Below are 21,302 nucleotides of genomic sequence, written 5' to 3'. Positions count from 1 at the left end.
TAACTCAGCCGCATCTAACATTATAGTAACCCAACCGCATTGTATAAATATGTTAGCCGCTACATTTGATATTACTCAGACGTATCGTTAAGTAATTAACTGTATACCAAACTGCTTAGTGATAGCTATTCCGACGCTCGTAGGGCGAACGGCTGGACCAACGTTGCCGAGAAAGTTCTTGTACAACTCTCCTAAAATATCTGGTCTTGCTTGTCGAGATCGATTAGAACGCTCAGTTACAGAACATGTATGCTTCGAATCGTAAATACGAACATAAAACGCTGGGGATTCTCCTTGGGTAGAAGCATGAACTCTCCAGAGACATCCATCAACCCAACACTTAACAACGTATGATGTCGGGGTTGATTTTTCTACATCAAAATCAAATTGATGCCTCACTGTAAGAAGTTTCAGTCGTCTCTCCAAATCGTCTTTACTCTCGTATCGTTGACCAACCGCAATGTCTATCGACGACATCTCCAACCTTAGAACCTCCAGATTCCCTTTAGATCCGCTCATCGAGAAGTTCTGATATCTCTTCTTGGGAGGTAGCGTTGGTGAATCTTCGTCTTATGTAGGAGACTCACCGTATGAGCTGAAGTTATCATCTTCAGATGATGCACCGTCCGAATCGTCGAACATATCAAATCGGCTTTCAAATTCCTCATCTTCTTCGTTTTCTTTGCATATTTCATCTTCTCCGACTACGTCGTGTTTTTCTCCTTCCACATTACTAGAGCAGTCATTCTCATTGTCCTCTTGTTCCTTCTCCAAACTGAAACCATCGTAACTCCCACTGTAATTTTTGTCTCTGGACTCAACTTCTGAAGCTTCTACTTCTGAGCTAAATCTGAAAAATGTTTTACTCTTCTCTCTTGCTCTTTCATCCTTGTTCTCCGTAATCTCCACACAGAGACGTAGTTTTTCGATTTTCTTTAGGCTTAGAAAACCTTGCAATTGTCGAGTATTGGACACGTAAACTGGTGGAGTGTCGTGCGCCATTGTTTTCAATGCTTTATTCGAGAACATGTAGCTATACTGAATATGATCCCTCAAATCATTCAATCCATAATCATTGAGAACAGACTTTGCGAAATCTTCATGTGTTGTTTTTTCATCTAAATGAAGAACTCTACACCCTCTACTGTCGACGTTAAATACATATCTGTTTTTCTTAATCCAGTTACCGGAAACAATAACTACCGGGTCCATAACCAACTGAGAAAGATGAAGACGATAGATAACTAAGATGAAGAAGAACATGAACAGTCTCATAAAGCAAGTTGTAAATTTCGTTCGTTAGTGATGACATGGCAAATCCAAGTTGATGACATGGCGGATTCCTTGTCTGTATCTTGGATTTTTTTACAAAACTCAGCCAAAAAGTTAACATTATCTCAGCCTTTAAGTAACAATAACTCGGCTGTCACGTATTTAATTAACTCAGCCATGTTGTAATTAAATAACACTCCAACAAAATAACTCAGTCATTATGAAATTAAAACTCAGCCGTAATTGAAGAGAACCCGGCCATAAAAAAAAATTAGTCGTAATTAAAAGACAACCCAGCCATAATGTAAAATATAAACCAGCCGTAATAATGTCATAGCAAAGAACATAAAAAGAGAAAAGATTCTGATAGAATACATCTTCACCATTCCCTTGTGTCCCTAATCACACTCATCGGTTCAAACTCACGGAAGAAGAGCCCCAACTCTTTGATCCAGAAACAACGGTTACGCATTTTGTCACCCTTACTGTTTTCAATGTACCACAAGACCCAATCTCGCTTCAAAACATGAACACATTGGCAACTATAGAACGAAAGAACAACGGTTGAAATGAAATCGTCCCTCTTTGCCCGAAACTTGTCACCGTGCGACAAACCCCATGCCCATTTTAGAGATCGAACTAGTTTCTGGATCCTGTCAACTGATTCCCTTGTAAAATGAGCAAAATACTCATCATCACCCCAAAATTTTTTTCTAGTCATTGCGTATGTATACACAGCACGCTCATATCCTTCATCCGCTGCAAGCTTCATGAAAGCAAGTCCTTCTTCCTGAAGGTTAAATGTGAAGAAAAATTGTACACCCTTCATATAAAGTGTGCTTGGATTTCTCTATGCGTAGCAAATTTTAAACAACTCAGGAGGCATATTGAGTCTCATGGGAACGGAGAACACATCGTAAAAATGGTTTACCCTGCTCCGCTCTGCTAACGCCTTCATCGACTTGCACGATGCTCTTAGGCCATAGAGATCTGTGAAGGAGTTACCGGCCACAAGTTCAACCACTAACGCCTGAATCTCTTCAGGCAATTCAAGTATCAGGAAATAATCCATTAATGTAATGTTAATATAACTAAGCAATGATATTTGAGATAACTCAGCCATGTTGGTTAATATAACATCGACGCCTTCATAGAGATCGAGACGGTAATACTTTATTATTTAACTCAAAATATACCTCAGCCGTTAATATTAATGAAACGGCTGAGTATGGAAAATACGGGAAAAGTGTGGAAAATACGGCTCAGAACTAATATCGAGACATTTGTAACATCGAGACGATAATACTTTAGTATTTAAAAACTGATTTAATATTCACGGTAATACTTTTTTATAATATTGAACGTCCCTTATAATAATGGGACGTTTCGTCTTTCTTGATTTGACCGTGTTGATATATTATGGCGCTTCAAAAGTGTTGAAAATACGGCTCAGAACTAATATCGAGGCCTTTATAACATGGAGACGATAATACTTTAGTATTTACAAAGTTTGATGAGGCAGAAATTAACGATAACTCAGACATAATTAACCGATAACTCAGCCAATAAATTATCGATAACTCAGACATAGTTAAACGATAACTCAGCCGTAAAATAACGATATCTCAGACATAATTAAACGTTAATTCAACCGTAAATTAACGATAACTTAGGCATAATTAAATGATAACTCAGCCGTAATTAAACGAAAACTCAGCCGAAAACATTACCATAAACCCATACATTAATATGTTGTTCTACATACATAATGGCATAGCAAAGAACAAAAAAAAATAGGTTTCTGATACAATGCATCTTCACCACTTCATTGTGTTCCTAATCAAACTAATTGGTTCAAAGTCACGGAAGAACAGCCCTCTTTGATCCAGAAACAGCGGTCACACATGTTGTCATCCTTAGTGGTATCAATGTGGCACAAGCAGGGACATTCTCGCCTCAAAAGAGGAGCACATTGGCAACTGCAGAACGACAGAACAATCGCTGAGATGAACTCGGCCCACTTTGCACGGAACGCGTCACCGTGCCACAAACCCCATCCCCATTTCACAGATCGCACTAATTTCCCGATCCTGATAACGTATTCCCTTGGAAAACGAGCAAAATACCCCTCATCATCATCCCAAAAGATTTTCCGAGTCATTGCGTGTGTATACACAGCACGCTCATATCCTGCATCCGCTGCAAGCTTCATGAGAGCAACTCCTTCTTCTTTAAGGTTATATGTAAAGACAAACTGAACACCCTTTATATAAAGTGTGCTTGGATTTCTCTCAGTGTAGCAAGTTTTCAACAACTCAGCAGGCATATTGATTCCCCAGGGAACGGATAATACATCGTAAAAATGGAATACACTATGCCGATCTGCTAACGCCTTCATCAACAATGCACGATGCTCTAAGGCCATAGAGATCTTGGAAGGAGTTACCGGCCACATGTTCAACCACCAACGCCTGAATTTCTTCAGGCATTTCAAGAATCGGGAAATATCCCATTTGCTTTGAGAGGGGTGATAGAGAGTAATTGTGTAAAATAGAGATAAAGAGTAATTGTGGAAAATAAAGAGTTTAAAGTTGTACTGTTAGAGTAGACACATTATTTATAGGCAGAGAACAGTTATATTATCGCGACGTTTCGCTTTGCAACGTTTTGTTTTTTGAGCGGGAATTTTATCCATAACTCATCCACTCAGCCGTAACACAAAACATTAAGAACAAAACTCAGCCGTGTCACAGAAACATAAAAAACCTTAACTCAGTCGTAATACAAAAACATTAAAATCCATACCTCAGCCGTAATACTAATCAAGAAAACCCTAAACATTGCTGTAATACAAAACATTAAAACCCAAAAACCAAAACTTAATACAAAAACATACGATAGTGCTCTGTTCATCGTCTCTCTTGCTCTGTCATTCCGATTCATTTCGTCATCATTGTTCTCCGTAAACTGGTGGAGTGTCATGCGCCATTGTTTTCTGATGCCTCAATTCATTCAATCCGTAATCATCGAGTACAGACTTTGCGAATTCTTCATGTTTTGTTTTCTCATCTAAATGCAGAACTCTACACCCTCTACTGTCGGCGTTGATTACATATCTGTTTTTCTTAATCCATTTATCAGAAACAATAATTATCGGATCCATAAGATCTCGGAGAAAGATGAAGAATAAGATGAAGAAGATAGATATATAGATAGATAAAGAAGATGAACAGACAGACAAACGTAGTTGTAAAGTAGTTCGTTAGCAGTGACATGGCAAATCCGAGTTGATGACATGGCGGATGACATGGAAAATCGGTTAATCAGCCGACAAACGAATACATAACTCAGCCTACGTAAATCAGCTCTGATTTACAATGTAAGTCAGCCGAACCGTGGATACTATTTCAGTAATTAATCTTTTGATCCGTAATCAACCGTAATTAGGATGAAAAACAATAAATCAGCCGTATCGTCACATAGATCAGCCGTCAAACGAATGATATTCTAGTAATTAATCTTTCGCTAATAAGTCAGCCGTAAATGAGCTGAGTTTACTGTTAATCCATCCTATTACAGCCGATTTAACATAAACTCAGCCGTAACAACATCACATTAGTCAGCCGTAAATTATGTAACTCAGTCAGTCGATATTCATTAACTCGGTCGGGGAAACATAACTCAGCCGTTTCTTAACTACAACTCAGGAAAATTTTCCATAAAACAAACCCCCGATGTATAAGTCAGCCGTAACCGTTGTCTGTAAGTTAGCCGTTATCTCATAAATCAGCCACATTTTTGTAATTCAGCCGTACAGGCCGGCTGACTTATGTTCTTAAATCAGCCTTGTGACTCTTTAGTCAGCCGATTTTATTAATTCAGCTGACACGTAGAAATAAATCAGCCGTAACGATATATGTAGCGATTTACGGCTGGCTTAATGAAAACACGGAACATAATTCCTACATGGCGCCAGGTTTTTGCTTACGTGGCAGCGAAAAGTAATGGCATTCTTGTAAATATGTTTTTTCTCATAACGTAAAAAAGAGCACGCTTGGTATTTAAAAAATGCCAGTAATAAAAAAAAGATCTGTATGGTTCTAGTCAATTGTCCTAAAATATTGTATATTTGAGTAAACTTCCCTGCGAGAAAATGGGTAATTATTACTGTTGAGCACGTAACGGACACTTGTTCCAAGTTCCAACTCGTTTATTACCGGTAACAATGCAGAACGTTCTCGTTTCTTCGTTCAAAAGATAGTATATAACGTTAGGCCTGAGACTTATTATCCGAGATCCGGATTCGATCCGAGATCCGCTCCGGATCCGCTCCGAAAATAGGATATCCGGGGTGCCCGGATCCAAATCCGGGTAGTAAAATCTTGGATCCGTGCAAACCGAATCCGGATCCGGATATCTTAATTTTTAGGTCCGGATATCCGGATCCGGATCCGTATTTTTAAAATACATTAAATTTTTAAATTTTATTAATATTTATATTTGATATATTAATATTTATACATGAATTAATCTTATAATATTATATTTTAGTTTTTACAATATTATAAACATATATAAATATATTTATAAATATTTAATTTATGTATTATATTAAAAAAATTAATATTTTTTGTTAAAAAAATTATTTTTAATTATTTTGACGGATCCGGATCCGGATCCGGATATCCGCGGATAATAGAATATCGAGACGGATATCCGAAACTCGGATATCCGGAAACTACGAATCCGGATCCGGATATTAAATCCACGGATCCGACGGATCCGGATACCCTAAATTTCCCGGATATCTTGAGTGTTTCTTATTGTCTTAGGTAATTATTTGTAAAAATTAGTTAACCAAATAATTAAAATATTTGAATTGGACAAATCAGATTCAAATAATTTAATTTTTCATTATCCGCTACACGATTTCATTGCATTCTTAAAAATTAGTTGTTTTTATATTTTGATCCCAAGTAACGAAATACTACTAAAAATGGAATTTAAATAGATCTTTTCATTTGCAATAGCAATCATTTCGTTATCAGTTTTTGTTCTGAGCCATGTACGGTAGTTTTATAAAAGGGATGGACTACTTAATTTTTTGATTCATTTATTGGTTGGACATGCCCATGTGTGATGATTTTGACTGAATTTTCTATTTTGAGATTAGACCAATAGAATCTAAGAGCATCTTTACAATGAATGTTCTGAAAAAAAAAATTGACATCAAAAACTCCGTAATTGTACTCCCTCCGATTCTAAATATGTGTCGTTGTAGAGAATTTTTTTCGTTACAAAATAAGATGTGTTTTCGATTTTCAATGCAAAATTTATTAGTTTTATCCAGTAATTTATTTTTCTATTGGTTAATATATTGTTAGGTGTATTGGTAATTGTGTTTTTATATATGAAATATACAAAATTAATTGTTTTCTTGATGCGTATGCACAGACGCAAAACGACACTTAAACAGAAACAGAAAGAATTAATTAGATTCTAAGAGGGTGGTTTGAAGAACCATTAAATTTGGAATCTGTTTCTACATAAAACAAAAAAACAAGACCTCGAGCACGGAAACAGCTCGGACATTCAAAGAATGAGGAATAAAATATATGGAGCAGAAATTAATATAAAACGGATAAGCGATAATTCTTCCAATTTGGCCAAAAAGGATGGTCATTCTTCTTCATCTTCTTCATTATATGTCTCGTAATTTTCATTTTTCTTTGAGATCCAATAGAAAATAAACGCACAACTTGATAAATTAAAATTGAAAAAAGTTTAAATTCTTACATAAGTATGTGGAACTAAAATTTCTCCTAAACACAGCCAAAACACAACCTCGGGAACCTCTGCCCCCTGCCAACTATAAAAACAGACACCACAAAAAGAATCCATTGATTTAGTTAACTTGTTTTTGCCCATTAAAATACCCAATTAGTTCCTGTTCCCATGCAATTTGTTTGTTGGAACGAAGCTAAAATTGATTCCAGAGGATGTATCGATATTGTTAATTTTTAGTGACCAAATATGGATTTCATACGCGTAGGCATCCATTTAAAACAAATTGAGCTAGTTGTTAATTTACCGAACGAAAAACTCAAATGTTGTTATACACTGAACGTAAACGAATTTTAAGATGATGTAAATAAATAAAATCTGATTACGTTGTTGATAATGGCTGAAAATTTGGGTTTTAACCACGCGGGTGTGCCCGGGTGGCGCATAGTGTCTCAGTGTCCCTAAGAAACATGGGTTCAAATCTGCGTCAACTCAGATTTATACATCTATATAGGCAGGCGACATGGGTACTAATTCCCCTTGTGAGCTTACCGGGTCTGGCTGGTGCCGTAGTCAGACTCTTAACGGACTAGTCAGTTGGGTCTCGACCCACCGGATATCCCCGAATTATCAAAAAAAAAATTGGTTCTTAAGTCTTCTTTAAGGGTTCTGATTTCCCAATAATGGATGAGAATTACTGTATAACTCTTTAAATCTAATTATTGAAATTGGATAAAATAAAACCTCAAAATTCATTAAACAGAAAAGATGATTTCGTCTAAGAATAAAATGGGTGGAAGTTTTTCAAAAAAAGGGGGTTGTGGCGCTATCATGTCTATGTTGCATGTAAACTCGGTTGATAATCTGTTTTTTTTCTTCTGGAAAATGTTTTTAAATCGAAATCTCTTGGAAACCCACTGAGCATATTTCTTGAAATTTTTATTTTGAAAACGCCATTTAAAAACACAAGATTCTTTTTTGGGAATGTGAAGGATATTATTTTTTTTCTTTAAAGATAATCTATTTATATTTAATGAATATAAGGAGAAATCTTTTATTTCCTAATTTTATCGAAAGGAAACATGCTTTATTTTCTGCTCTTTGATAATTGTTTTATAGAATCTGCAAAGAAAAATAATACTATTTCATTACTTGATTTTCTATCTTAGATAAAACAAATATAGAAATTAATAAATTTATATATTGATCAATCATATATATATATAATATTTTAAATGTTTGTATTTCTATAAAAAAAAATCATGTTTTCATGTTTCGAAATATTTTGTTTTCGTGTATCCATTTCCGGTTCCACGGAAGCTAGATCAAGATCCTTCTTAGTTTTAAAGAGATGTTCATTAATAAATTTTAAAAATTTAATAGTTATATTTGAGTACAATTTAGTTTTCTTCATTTTAATTTTTTTTCAAATGAATATGTTTTTCATTTAATAAATAGGTTTTGTATTTGTAAAGAACAACATATAACTTTTTTGTAAGGTGAAATTTTAGATATTTCTTAATTAATGGTTAGACATTCTTAAAATTTTGTTGTATTCTGTACACACATTTCACACTATTCGGTATCATCTCTAAAAGTATCTCCAAAAATATCACTATTTTAAAATTTCTAAAACTCTATATTTGAAGTTTCAAGGTGCTCTTCTCCACAAAAAAAAATTCAAATTTAACTTCAAATTTAACTTCAAAATTATTTATATTTTACACTATAGTTTTTATATTTGTCATAATTAGTAAAAATTCATAATATTTTTATATATGTACTAGTTATTAAACTACAAGAAAAATACCACACTATTTCATAAAATTATTTTCGTAATGCTACATCTTCGGTTACACAGAATTTTTTTGGACAATATTTTGGAGATTTTAGAGGTTCCGGAGAAAATTTATCACACTATTAGTTTTGTTGTAATATTTAAATTCATGCAATAATTATGTCTTCATGTATCTCTTTTTTATTAAGTTTGTTTTGTAATATTCTTGTTATCTAATTCTAGTTAAAAATATTATAAATCTTATTTAAAGATTTTTATTTAATTTTATGAGTAAAACTTGAATTTATAAAAAAACAAATTTGAAATATTTATGAGATACAAAAATTTTAAGGATTAAAACGATAAACGAAAAAATACTTAAGAATCATAAATGTGATATTTAATTAATTTTAAGAACCAAATGCAAATAAAAAGATGAAACTTCAAATTTTAAGTTTTGAGTAGTGAAACTTCAAGTTTGAAGTTTCCTTCTTAGAACTCCAAATTTGAAGTTTTAAAATTTCTTTTTGGAGAGCAAAAAAATTATATATTTGAAGTTATGGAGTTTCTTTACGAGATGCTCTTATATTTAATTGTGAAACATTTTTCAAGTTATACATTCTTAAGAAACATTTTTTTTAAGTTGTAAGGTTGACTACAATGCTTATATGTCAATATCATAACTCTTATCACTCATATTAAGAAAAAAAAACAATTACTTGAAATATTACACGACTGCCATCATATATAATAAAATGGACCGTTCATTAATCAAATGCTCAAAAAAGTTTTTTTCTCATTTTTTCTTTAAATAAAAGCTACTGAATTACCTAATGTGATTTACAATTAATATGAAATTAATGATACTGAACAATAAAGATTTGATAACAATTTATATTAGTAAAATAAATTTTAAAATCATATTAATCATATACTAAACTTTTTTTTGCATATATTACATTTAAATATTTGCAAACGATTATAATTAAACTACTAAAGCTGTCAAAAAGTCTCATATAAAAAAATTGTGACCAGTAATTTAAAAATTTTGTTATTAAAAGATCCAAATAATCATAAACCCAGAAGAAGATTAAGCATAATTTAATAGATACTATTAAATATTCATACTAAAATATATTTGTGTCTATCTATTTAAACATCAGTTAAATTTAATTATCTACGATATAAAATTTTAATGATGACAACAAAAATTGATAAATACTTTAGTCAAAATTTTAAAATATATATTATATTTTAATTGATAAAAATTCAAATACTTTTATAATTTTAACTTGATCAAATCATAAAAATATATTTTACATATCTTTTGTTATTATTTAATACATGTTTTATAAAATATCACATTCTGGGTGCGTGGATTGTTGACCTAGTAGTTATATGAAATGATTGCAAGATTCCGTAGGAAGGTATTATTGTATAGGATAAAGGCTGAATCGAACATGCAGGAATACCATGCACATGAGCAAAGACGCATTTAATTTAGGGATTACTTGTCGTCTAGCTTTTTTTTTGTCTTATTGATTGAGACCAAATGTTGAGTTCAATATAATTTTGAACTACTATTATACAGTATTTACTTAAACAAGATACTAGATTAGTATAAAATCCCAAACTCCTCTACAAAATGCTGGAAACAAAAAATGGAACGCAATTATTGTGAAGAAAAACAAATGTACACTAACTAGACTTGAAACTTGCTTATATAAAGACTTAAGGACCATTTGTTTCCCCATCTCCTCCACAACAAAACTCAGAACAAGACAACAAAAACACAAAAACTCTCCCCTAAAAGATGGCGATAATTTGCACAACACCAACATCTCCTGCAGAGAAAGAACAAGAACCAAAACAAGATCTTGAAAACGACCAAACTCCTCCCTTAATCTTCAACCCTTCTCTTCTTAACGTCCAATCTCAAATCCCAAACCAATTCATTTGGCCTGACAAAGAGAAACCTTCAATTGACATTCCCGAGCTCAACGTCCCTTTCATCGATCTTTCGAGCCAAGACACAACTCTAGAGGCTTCTAGACTCATCGCAGAAGCTTGCACCAAACACGGTTTCTTCCTCGTCGTCAATCATGGAGTCAGCGAGTCGCTCATATCCGATGCTCACCGTTACATGGAAAGTTTCTTCGACATGCCTCTCGCCGGAAAACAGAGAGCCCAAAGGAAACCTGGTGAGAGCTGGGGATATGCCAGTAGCTTCACCGGAAGATTCTCCACCAAGCTCCCATGGAAGGAGACTCTCTCTTTCCCGTTTTCCAACGAAATAAGTGGATCAAGAACCGTTCAAGATTACTTCTCCGGTACATTAGGACAAGAGTTTGAACAGTTTGGGTACGTGTCCTAAACCAGAACAAAGAAATATAAAACAGAGCAAAAAAACAAATATGTCATATGTTCCTCTGTTTTCTAGCCTTACTTGAGTAAACGTGTTTCTTATAACGGAATTATTAAACCGGAAATAAATTTGACCGGCTTTGTTAATGTTTTACCCCGGTTAATATGTTTACAGGAGGGTGTATCAAAACTACTGTGAAGCAATGAGCAGCCTGTCACTCGAAATCATGGAGCTTCTTGGTCTTAGTTTAGGCATAAAGAAAGATCATTTCAGGGAATTTTTTGAAGAGAATGATTCGATAATGAGGCTAAATCATTACCCTCCATGCCAAACACCAGATCTCACATTAGGTACAGGACCACATTGTGATCCAAGCTCTTTGACTATTCTTCACCAAGACCAAGTCAATGGCCTTCAAGTCTTTGTTGACAATCAGTGGCAATCCATTCTCCCCAATCCTAAAGCTTTCGTCGTCAATATTGGTGACACTTTCATGGTATAGTTAATGATCTAAAATGGAAATACATTTTGGTTACTCCTATAAAGATAGTTGAAAAATTTTGGTTATGTAGGCTCTATCGAACGGGATATTCAAGAGTTGTTTGCATAGAGCGGTTGTGAACAGAGAGAGCGCGAGGACATCAATGGCTTTTTTCTTGTGTCCAAAGAGAGACAAAGTTGTGAAGCCACCAAGTGAGATTTTGGAGAAGATGACACTAAGAAGATACCCTGATTTTACTTGGCCTATGTTCCTTGAGTTCACTCAAAAACTTTACAGAGCAGATGTCAATACTCTCGATTCCTTCACAAATTGGATCATTACCAACAAATTCCCCGTCTAAGAAACCAAGTTACCATCGAAATCAATAGTCATTCTTAGTTACTGTCTCTTTTGTTCTCATGGTGAAATGCATTCCCATGGTTTCAAATTTCAAAACGTTTGTATATATTTCCAAGAATCACAGTGTGGAATATGAATGCTTGTTAAACCAAAAACCTAAACATACTAGGTCCAACGATCAGTAGACAGTAAACAAGACAAAATAATTTAAACGGAAAAAATAAAAATAGAAGAAAAGAAGACGGAAACATAGATGATGAAAAGATGATAGAATACCAGTTCCAGAGATTTCTCTGATACCAATTGACAAGACCCTGGATAAAACCGGATCTCTGGAAGGGTAGATGGATAATCCAAGATAACTTGATCAAGCTTGAAACCTTAACCAAGGGTATATTAAACCATTGACTCAATGCTCGACACGTTCTAGATAGTTTGAATCTAGGGAATGCACAGACTTATAACGTTGGTGATGGTCGTTGGATTCATAGAATGGCGACATAAGTGAAGATGGAGAGATTCACTTGATACTACCGGTTTTATCTCAGTTTTACACCAAATTAAATATCGAAAAGTTCCTGAATGAACAAACATGAGAATCACTCTCAAAAAGGGTTTCCAAGAATAACAAGAAAAGTCTGTTTTATTTCAATGGAAATTACAACTTATTTATTGGACTGCTATTAATTATTTAAGTGTATTGAAGTCAAGCAAAGACTAAACTAAAAACAATGCTACTATTTATGTAATATTTCTCATAAATGTAATGTCATAATAAATCAGCGTTATAAAAACAACAATGCTACTAAATGTTTGTTGAACATCTCTTGGCCTTCTTTGACTAATTCACTCCAATGTTCATCACTTTTGACCAGAAATAGAGCAACTATTTTTTACTATTCTTGGACTTGTATCGCCTCCAAAATGGGCTCAACCATCCTCTATACATTATTTGACAAGTGATTTGCCACGTGTCATTACCACATTGATTTTGAAAGAAAAATGGTGACATGGCATTACTACTAATGATGACATAGCTTGAATTTAATTGTGACATGAACATTTACATTTAATGTTGTTTTATAATTTTGCTAAACTTTTTAGAATATGATAATAACTCATATATCATCATTAGTATAATAAAAATAATATAACAGTTGTAATAGAAATATAGTCATAATTTACAATTTTTAAAATATTCTTTAATTCTATTTTTTATAATTATATAAATTTTATTATTAAAACAATTCTTCAAAATTTTAGCTAGTTGTTTTTTTTAAAAAAAATGTAATTTTCTAATCCCAATACCATTAGTTTCATTTTAATATATACAAATTTTTTAAAATTTTATTTAGTTTTACGTTTTGATAATTATATAGCTAACAAAAATTTCTCTTAATTTTTTTAGAATTTGATTTAATATATTTTAACCAAAAGAAATAGATAAAAAAAATTTCCGAGATTAATATTTTAATATATACACATCTTATTAAATATACATTTAAATAAAAATACTTAGTTTTATCTTAATTTTACATGTAATTTTAAAAGTAAATTCTAGAACATAATAAAATCTAAAATTAACAAAGACTTATTTTAAATATAATATAAAATTTGAAACTTTTATTTATGAACATGGTGCAGAAAAACACCTAGTATATATAACATATCCAATGTATATATTTCACTGTTCTTCATATCCAATGAGCCGTGAGTTACCAATATGATTGTTGAGCTTGAGTCGTGAGTTACCAATATGATTGTTGAGCTTTGATATTTTTCTTCTTAATCATCTTGATGATTTCTAGGATCATATCCTCAACAGTGGCCGAACTTCAAATCAGAAAGCAAAAGATGGTGGAGAAATCATTGCTATTGGCTGAGTATGAAAGTATTAGTTAGGAAAAAGTTGGATTCAGTGATATTCACCACTGTGTACATTTTATAGGATGAAAAGACCGGAATCCCAAATCAACAAGGGTAGGAAAATTTAATGTTACATAGTGGGAGGTTTGGGTTGAAACCCATAAATGAGAAGCTTTATTACTTGGTGTGAAAGACAGCAGAGCTGTTACGAAGGCGGTATCAGAGAGGGTGTGGAAGCAAGGTTTTCCTAGCCGAGAAAGAAGATGGAAGCTGATATGGGCTTTTGGTGGGCTAAGATTGGTTAGTTCTGGGTCACATGAATTACATAGCCTTGTAAACGACTAACAAAGGACGTTAAATCTCGTTTGTAAAAATTTCAAGTGTCAAAAGAAGGAACACTCAATGCTGAGATGGCTTCCTTAGAAGAGAGAAAAACAAACTTTATTAGTATAGATATGATTTATGTGAAATTCTCATTCGAGTTGCATGTTGTGTCAAACATTTTTTTTTTAATACCCTCATGAACAAAATAGATAATCTATGTTACGTATAAACATTGACTGCTTCGTTATTGTTACATTTACCTTTATAACATCATGAGAATCTGATAAGGTCTTTTTAGGATCCTAGTATCAAAGTAGTATAAAAGTGTCAATCCAAATTCTAAGTCATTTTGAAGCAAAGAGAATGCAAGTAATGCTTAATCTAAGTGCAATCAAGATAGTTAAGTAATCAAGGTAGTTAAGTGATTTCAATTCAAGAACCAAACAAACAAGAGCAATAACTAGAGTTTTCAATCAAATGATAAGGTAGAACCCACATGATTAAAGCAATTTAAGGTAATTAAATCCAAGTCAAGGTGTTAACTTCAAGCAATCACAAGTTCCTATAGGTCTAGAACACAAATAAAGATCAATCCTTTCCCAAGGTAGAGATCACTATGCAATCATGAATCAAACATCAATTCTCATTGGTTTAAATCATTCAAGCATGCATTATATTCAAGTCTACTAACCATCTAGCAATCTTAACATCAAATCTCTTTGCTTATTCAAGCTAGAGCAATATTAAGTTCAGTCAAGCATTTTAACAAACATCTTCCGGTTATAAAATAGTTTATTATCAAAATAAGAGTGATCAAGTCAAATCAAGCATTAATAACACTCAGTATGCATAGAAACAAAGAAATTTAATCATTAAACACCTTAAATCTTCATTAACCATCCTAGATCTACCTAACTCATGGATTCAAAAAGTAACTACTCACTAATAGACATGATAAACCCAATGGTGATTTAAGGTTAATCATTGATTAGTGATCAACATAATCCAATAAACACAAGATATATAGATGAAAAGAAGCTAAAGACTGAATCTTTCACCAAAATAGGTTTGTGTTTAGATAGAAAACAAGATAATCTAATCCTTTAGGTCCAAAACATATTTATACTAAGCTAGAATACGAACTGGGTCAACCCAACAATCCTGGGACGACCCAACTAAAACATGGATCAAAGCTATTTAGTGTCTCAGCCGCAACCGTCTCCAGCCCGCGATCTTCACCCGCGAAACACATGCAATGGCCGCGACCAATACATCCTGTGATCATCACTTGCGAAGCACCCTGTCAGTTTTGACGACACACGGCCGCGGGCATGACTACCCCGCGAAGGATGGTTACAGTGAGGTTTCCGTTTCGTCGACACCTTGCCGTGATCAGATTCTTCCTGCGAAGGTTGCCCGCGGTGGTGCCTCCTCTTCGCAGCCATCATCTGGTTGCAATTCTCGCCTGCTACCACGCCAATCTTCATCATCATGAACGTTTTATGACCTCTTAAGCTCCAAAACATGATTAGCACTTCTCCAAACCCGAAAACACACAAATGCAATGCAACCCAAACAAGCTCTAAATGCATCTAAATGATCATTATATGAACTAGAATGATGCTTAGAATATGTAAATATACAAGATATCAGAATCTAAGTAATATACTTTACGGTCGATATATTCTTATTTATGTGCTTACCTTAATTTGGCCACCAGAATATTAAGCAAATATTCTTAATCAATTCGTTAAGATTATATCTTTTACTTATATCTTGAATTTTCTATTTTAATTCATTCATATATATAAGGTTCTTATTCAATGATGTGATTTACCCAGTTATCACAAATGCTTTTGTTTCTTTGGAGGGTTGAACACCAAATCCTTTAACATTTCAGTAAGGGTCCAAATCAAACAGAAATTGACCGTGAGGAATGGAATGTTTGGTTATGATTGTCAAATGATTCTCATGAATGAAAATCTGAGTATTTGTCATATATGTAATAAAACTATCATTCATATATCATAATCTAATGTAGTATTTTTTTTTCTTATGGGGCCAACTAACTGATTTCTAACTGATTTCAACGTAGTCCATTCTATTGGCATTATGAGGGTAACTCGTCATCAAGATCATGTTATTTTTGATCCTATTAGTCGTGTGGATTTCATATTTCCCAAAAGCACATCTGAAATATTCTCATTCGTAAAATACAATGAGTTAAACATGAGATTAGTTCATCCCAAATCTTCTTTTGGTCAGAGCACTATATTTTCAATTTATCTTCATATGATATTTTTTTTTATTTACTAACTATTCTTCAGACTTTCTATTAGATATATTAGGAACTCTTATATCCGTTGGAAATCTTGTGGGATACATCCATAATAAAGGAGCTGAAAATCCCACACCTATCAGATCTATATCGTAACCTCTTAACTGATATTAAGTGTGTATATTTTAAATTCTTTTATTTATTATCATTGCATATTCATTTAAATATTAAACTATATAATGATTAATTTACTGACCATAATTTCATACTTGATCGAGTGAGTTGTATTGCATATGGAAAAATTGTTAAACATGTCGACAAATTCTAGTCATCTTATGGTGTGTGTTATGATTCTGGAAAATTGAAGTCCTACAAGGTTAGATAAAAATCATAAAAACTAATATACAAAATACTATATTATTTATTCCAAAGTATATTATACTAATATATAATATAACATAAAAGTATTTATTATACAATACATAGGGGTTATAAAGAGATAACCAATAACTTGGATGCTCTAAGATAATGTTCAATTCATTAATTGTTCGGTCACTACATTCAAAACATGTACATTTAAAGTATTCTCAACTTAATACATTTGTTATTAGTAGTTCTTTTACTTTTGTGTGATAGACTTGTTTAAGATATTATAATCAAGAATAAATGTCTTTTATTAAATTTTATTTTGGCCATATGTACCCTCGGTTATTTATTTTGGGAATTTTTACTTATCTTCTTTTCAAATATTTTTATATTATATACAAATAATCAATGCAATATTATAATGATTTGAAATATATCATGATTATTTTCTAAAAATATAAAATATTGATATTTTATAAAAAAATATCATTTGATTAAATCATATTATCAATATATAACTTATTAAATCATAATATACCTGACATACAAAAACAATATATTCATACTACTATAATGGTTATAAATTTTAGAACTTTTCTTAAAATATAATAACGAAAGCTAAATATTATGTTTCCCAATATGACGATATAAATACGATACATTCATTACAATCTTTTGAGTTATTTCTCCATACATCACAACAACAAAAGTTGAAACTGAAGAAGAATTATGAGTGAAAGTTCAGAGACACACAGATATGAACCGTACACAAGTCTTTCAAGAACACTTTCTTGTATATTAGAAATCTTTTAAACAATTCTCCTAAATCTGTTTAATCCGGTTTATGCTCAGTCACACACGACTAGCGACTGACCAATTTCTAATCTCTAAATTACAGAAACCCAAGCTGAAAACCTTTCACTCGATTTCTGTAGCCGACAAGAACAAACCTCTTGCTCTAACTTTTACTCTCTTAACTCTTAACCTGAAACACTTCTAGGTTCCCTCGTTAAGTACACGTGAAAGACAATATTCTACTTCCTAAAATATCGCCAACAGAAAATGTTATTTGCTTCGCGCCAAAGCAATATCTTCTACTTCCATAAGTTTGTGACACGTCATCATACCGTAACAAACTTAATGTACTATGTTACACACTCATCACCATGTGTAACACACTCTTGGCTCAGAACAAACAAGCTCACAATTCTTGAGCTTACATTCTCCCCCTTTTTATCTGAATGTGACAACATACTCAACCTGTTGCTACAAAGCTCAACACACAAGACAATCTTCCATATCAAGCATAAGGATTAGTCTACCATCATACCACAAGATAAGAGAAAGCGGAAACACCACACACTTAAGAAATTAAACAGAAGCAAAAACAATAGTACGATGCAGACTACAATATCTAGGTTCAGTACATAGTGCATCGAGTAAGAAATAATAGATTCACTCATTAGAAACTCTCACTCTCTTCACTATCCAGTTCCACTTCATCTTCCTCCTCATCCTGTGGGGTTTGACGAGGATACTGTGGATATTCTCCCCCTGAGTAGATGCACATTAAGATAAAAACATAAGGTCAGAAACTCATAGATTTCAAGAAAAAGGTTCAACAAGTACTACACCCTTACTCCTCAAGCGAATCCGAATGCTTTTAAGATCAGCTATGGTTCGCTCAATGTCAGCCAGAAGATCCACGGAGCTTGAGTAAGCCCCTTGCCCTATGCCTGCCTTTTTGTCTTTGACAACCAGCTTCGGATACCCGGTATACTCCTCATCATCTTCAAATGACAGCACTGTACGTTGATAGTCAATAACTTGCTGAATCAATGTAGGGAAAATGATCCTCCGAGACCTGTCAGTGTTGATGTTAGCTGCAAAGCTGATGATTTGATCGTAGACCATCTGACCAAAGTCAAAGCTTCTGTGATGATGAATCATGTAGAGAAACTTGAGTCGTTCCTGGTTCATTGACATGTAGTTGGTGGTGGGAATCCAATTTGAGCACACTAGCTTGTAAAGGACTTGATTCGTCGGGGTCAGATACTTGGAGCTCATGGCTTCCCAACGCTGCACACGATTATTCGTCAGAAACGAGCACACTTGATCAATGTCTGCGGCCAAGTAGTCATGATCTTCTTCAAATCCCGGAACCAGATACAGAGCATTAATCAGGCTAGGCGAGAAATCAACCATAGACCCACGAAGAAACACAGCAACACCATTTCCTCTATCTTCAGCAGTACCCAAATTGGCAATAAACTCTTTCACCACATTAGGGTGAAACAGATCACTATCAATCAGAGTGTAGATCAAACCCGACCTAACTACCACCCGTTTCACATCATTCACATCTAACCTCTGTTGAATCACAAACTCACGTGGAGCCAATTTTTCATACCTCTCAGCCGAATTGCTCATGACGAAGCGACTCGAGAACGGAGTGATGTTGGAACGAAGCATCTCGGGGTTCTCTTGATTTCGTGCTTGGAAGATAGCACGGCTTGCTTGATAACGCGGCTCTTTGGGTTGAAAGGCTTCAACCTCGTCGTCGGTAGATGAGGAAGACGTATATGCAGCAGGCGGAAAAGACGGCGGCGGAGGGATCTCTTGCCGTTGTTTCCAGATTCGTTTGCGGGAAGGTCCGGAAGGACCAGCGGCGGAGGGAGCCGGAGTAGATGTTCCTCTCTCAGACAATCGGGAGATTCTTCGGGTGGGTTGCATGTTTCGATTTGGGAGTTAGATGTGTCGGAAACTGTTTTTGAGAGTGACACAACCGATGACCTAATTTCACTCAATTTAAAACATTAGCCCCAAATAAAGTAACTCGGCTCAAATAAAATAATAGCAAATAATACACTGTGTATGATGCAATAGAACTTATGTGTAACTCATGCATGTAACCAGGAGCATAGACTTCACTTACATTCGTATGAGAGTACGGAAGTCATGAGAATTGTGATGATAGCCAGCCTTATACACATAGACATCGATGGGTATGATTCCTGCATCTCGGGGTATAGTCACTGAAGAACGATTTCACCACACATCTAGCTACCAAAACAGTTTTTATTGAAATCAATGAGTCAACCCAAGTCTGTAGCTATTTCTCAGTCGAGTAGCTGTCACAAACGAGACTCTGTTGTGTTCATTCAGTCAACCCAACTCTGTTTTCGCACTCAGCTGTATGGTCTGGAAACACACGTTAGGCTTCTTGTGTGTCTGTCTCTCCAACTCACAGACATTCACGTTTTATCAACAGACAATTAATACACAATTCTAATTCTAGGAAAGAGATGGAATCCAGAGACAAAGTGGGGTAACACACTGCTCCGAAATATGTATCCCAAGAGATTGGTAACATACCTGCCCAGTCAAGACAGTGATCGAAATCAGAGACAAAGTGGGGTAACACCCAGCTCCAAAACGAGTATCTATCATTCCGGGCCTTCCTTTTTTTTATATAATTTTTTTTTTTATATATTTTGAGTCACATACCTCTTTCATGAAGTTACACATGAGCCTTACCTTTGACACTTTTGCGTGACCCACATTTCCTCTTATGTAACACTCATCCCCTTATGTTTTTCCTCATTCAATCCAGGCAGTGATCAATGGCTCAAACGTGAAATGACCGTAGTCAACAAGCATTTGTCGCAACCAAAGGAGTTGAGTGCAACAACTTCCTAGTGCAATGTACTCAGCTTCTGCTGTGGAAAGAGAGACACAGTTTTGTTTCTTGCTATGCCACGAGACCATGTTGTTTCCTAAGAAAAAACAACCACCCGATGTGCTATGTCTGTCATCTAAGCAACATGCCCAATCAGCATCACAAAAACCTGCAAGATTCACATTAGAGTCAAATGTATAATGAAGACCAAAGTCAAGGGTGCCTTTCACGTATTTGATAATACGTTTTACCGCATTCATGTGAGACTCCTTCGGTTTAGCTTGATAGCGAGCACAGATTCCCACACTGAGGCATAGATCAGGACGACTTGCCGTGAGGTAAAGAAGACTTCCAATCATGGCTCGGTAGAGCTTCTCATCAACTGGTTTCCCATCACTATCTCTGGAAAGTTTGGTTGTTGTGCTCATAGGCGTTTTTGCAGTCTTACTTGTCTGCAATCCAAATCGTTTGATGAGATTTTTGGCATAGGTACTCTGTGACACTGTGATTCCATCGGTTAGTTGTTTGATCTGAAGTCCGAGGAAATAGCTCAGTTCGCCAACTATACTCATTTCAAATTCCTTTGTCATAGTCGTCACGAAGTCATCAACCATTTGCTTAGACGTTCCTCCGAAAATGATATTATCCACATAAACTTGAATGATCAGCATATCATCTCCATCTTCTCCGATGAACAGAGTCTTGTCCACACCATCTCTTTGAAAACCAGCTTGTACCAGGAACTCCGGC

At 34.3% G+C, this 21,302-nt stretch overlaps 3 protein-coding genes across 3 annotated transcripts in view; 1 reads left to right on the top strand and 2 right to left on the bottom strand.

The window, feature by feature from the left end:
- The window catches only part of LOC106314836, a 1,961-nt gene extending 1,442 nt beyond the window's left edge, over window positions 1-519 (bottom strand). The window contains exon 1 of the mRNA XM_013752651.1: window positions 151-519. Coding sequence (XP_013608105.1) covers window positions 151-519 — 369 coding nt within the window. The remainder of the gene's footprint in view (window positions 1-150) is intronic.
- Window positions 520-10,511: 9,992 nt separating this feature from the next.
- LOC106316206 (gibberellin 20 oxidase 2) lies at window positions 10,512-12,182 on the top strand. Its single transcript, XM_013754075.1, has 3 exons — window positions 10,512-11,194; window positions 11,373-11,694; window positions 11,771-12,182. The coding sequence occupies exons 1-3, from the start codon at window positions 10,647-10,649 to the stop codon at window positions 12,038-12,040; spliced, it is 1,140 nt and encodes a 379-aa protein (XP_013609529.1). The 5' UTR covers window positions 10,512-10,646; the 3' UTR covers window positions 12,041-12,182.
- Window positions 12,183-18,335: 6,153 nt separating this feature from the next.
- Window positions 18,336-19,606, bottom strand: LOC106314835. The gene is made up of 2 exons (XM_013752649.1): window positions 18,514-19,606; window positions 18,336-18,427 (listed from the first exon to the last, which is right to left on the bottom strand). The coding sequence occupies exons 1-2, from the start codon at window positions 19,604-19,606 to the stop codon at window positions 18,336-18,338; spliced, it is 1,185 nt and encodes a 394-aa protein (XP_013608103.1).
- Window positions 19,607-21,302: the final 1,696 nt, after the last annotated feature.

This window comes from Brassica oleracea, chromosome C9 (assembly GCF_000695525.1).
Source record: "Brassica oleracea var. oleracea cultivar TO1000 chromosome C9, BOL, whole genome shotgun sequence".
Classification (NCBI taxonomy): Eukaryota; Viridiplantae; Streptophyta; class Magnoliopsida; order Brassicales; family Brassicaceae; genus Brassica; species Brassica oleracea.
Note: the sequence above shows the minus strand (reverse complement) of the source record. Positions and strands in the feature narration are given on the sequence as shown.

What these genes read in the sequence shown, in the direction of transcription:
- LOC106316206 (XM_013754075.1), top strand. Translation starts at nt 10,647, where the DNA reads ATGGCGATAATTTGCACAACACCAACATCTCCTGCAGAGAAAGAACAA. An exon ending in CAAGAGTTTGAACAGTTTGG is followed by an intron (nt 11,195 to 11,372) that starts GTACGTGTCCTA and finishes ATATGTTTACAG; the next exon opens with GAGGGTGTATCAAAACTACT. An exon ending in ATATTGGTGACACTTTCATG is followed by an intron (nt 11,695 to 11,770) that starts GTATAGTTAATG and finishes TTGGTTATGTAG; the next exon opens with GCTCTATCGAACGGGATATT.
- LOC106314835 (XM_013752649.1), bottom strand. Translation starts at nt 19,606, where the DNA reads ATGCAACCCACCCGAAGAATCTCCCGATTGTCTGAGAGAGGAACATCT. An exon ending in CATTCGGATTCGCTTGAGGA is followed by an intron (nt 18,428 to 18,513) that starts GTAAGGGTGTAG and finishes GCATCTACTCAG; the next exon opens with GGGGAGAATATCCACAGTAT.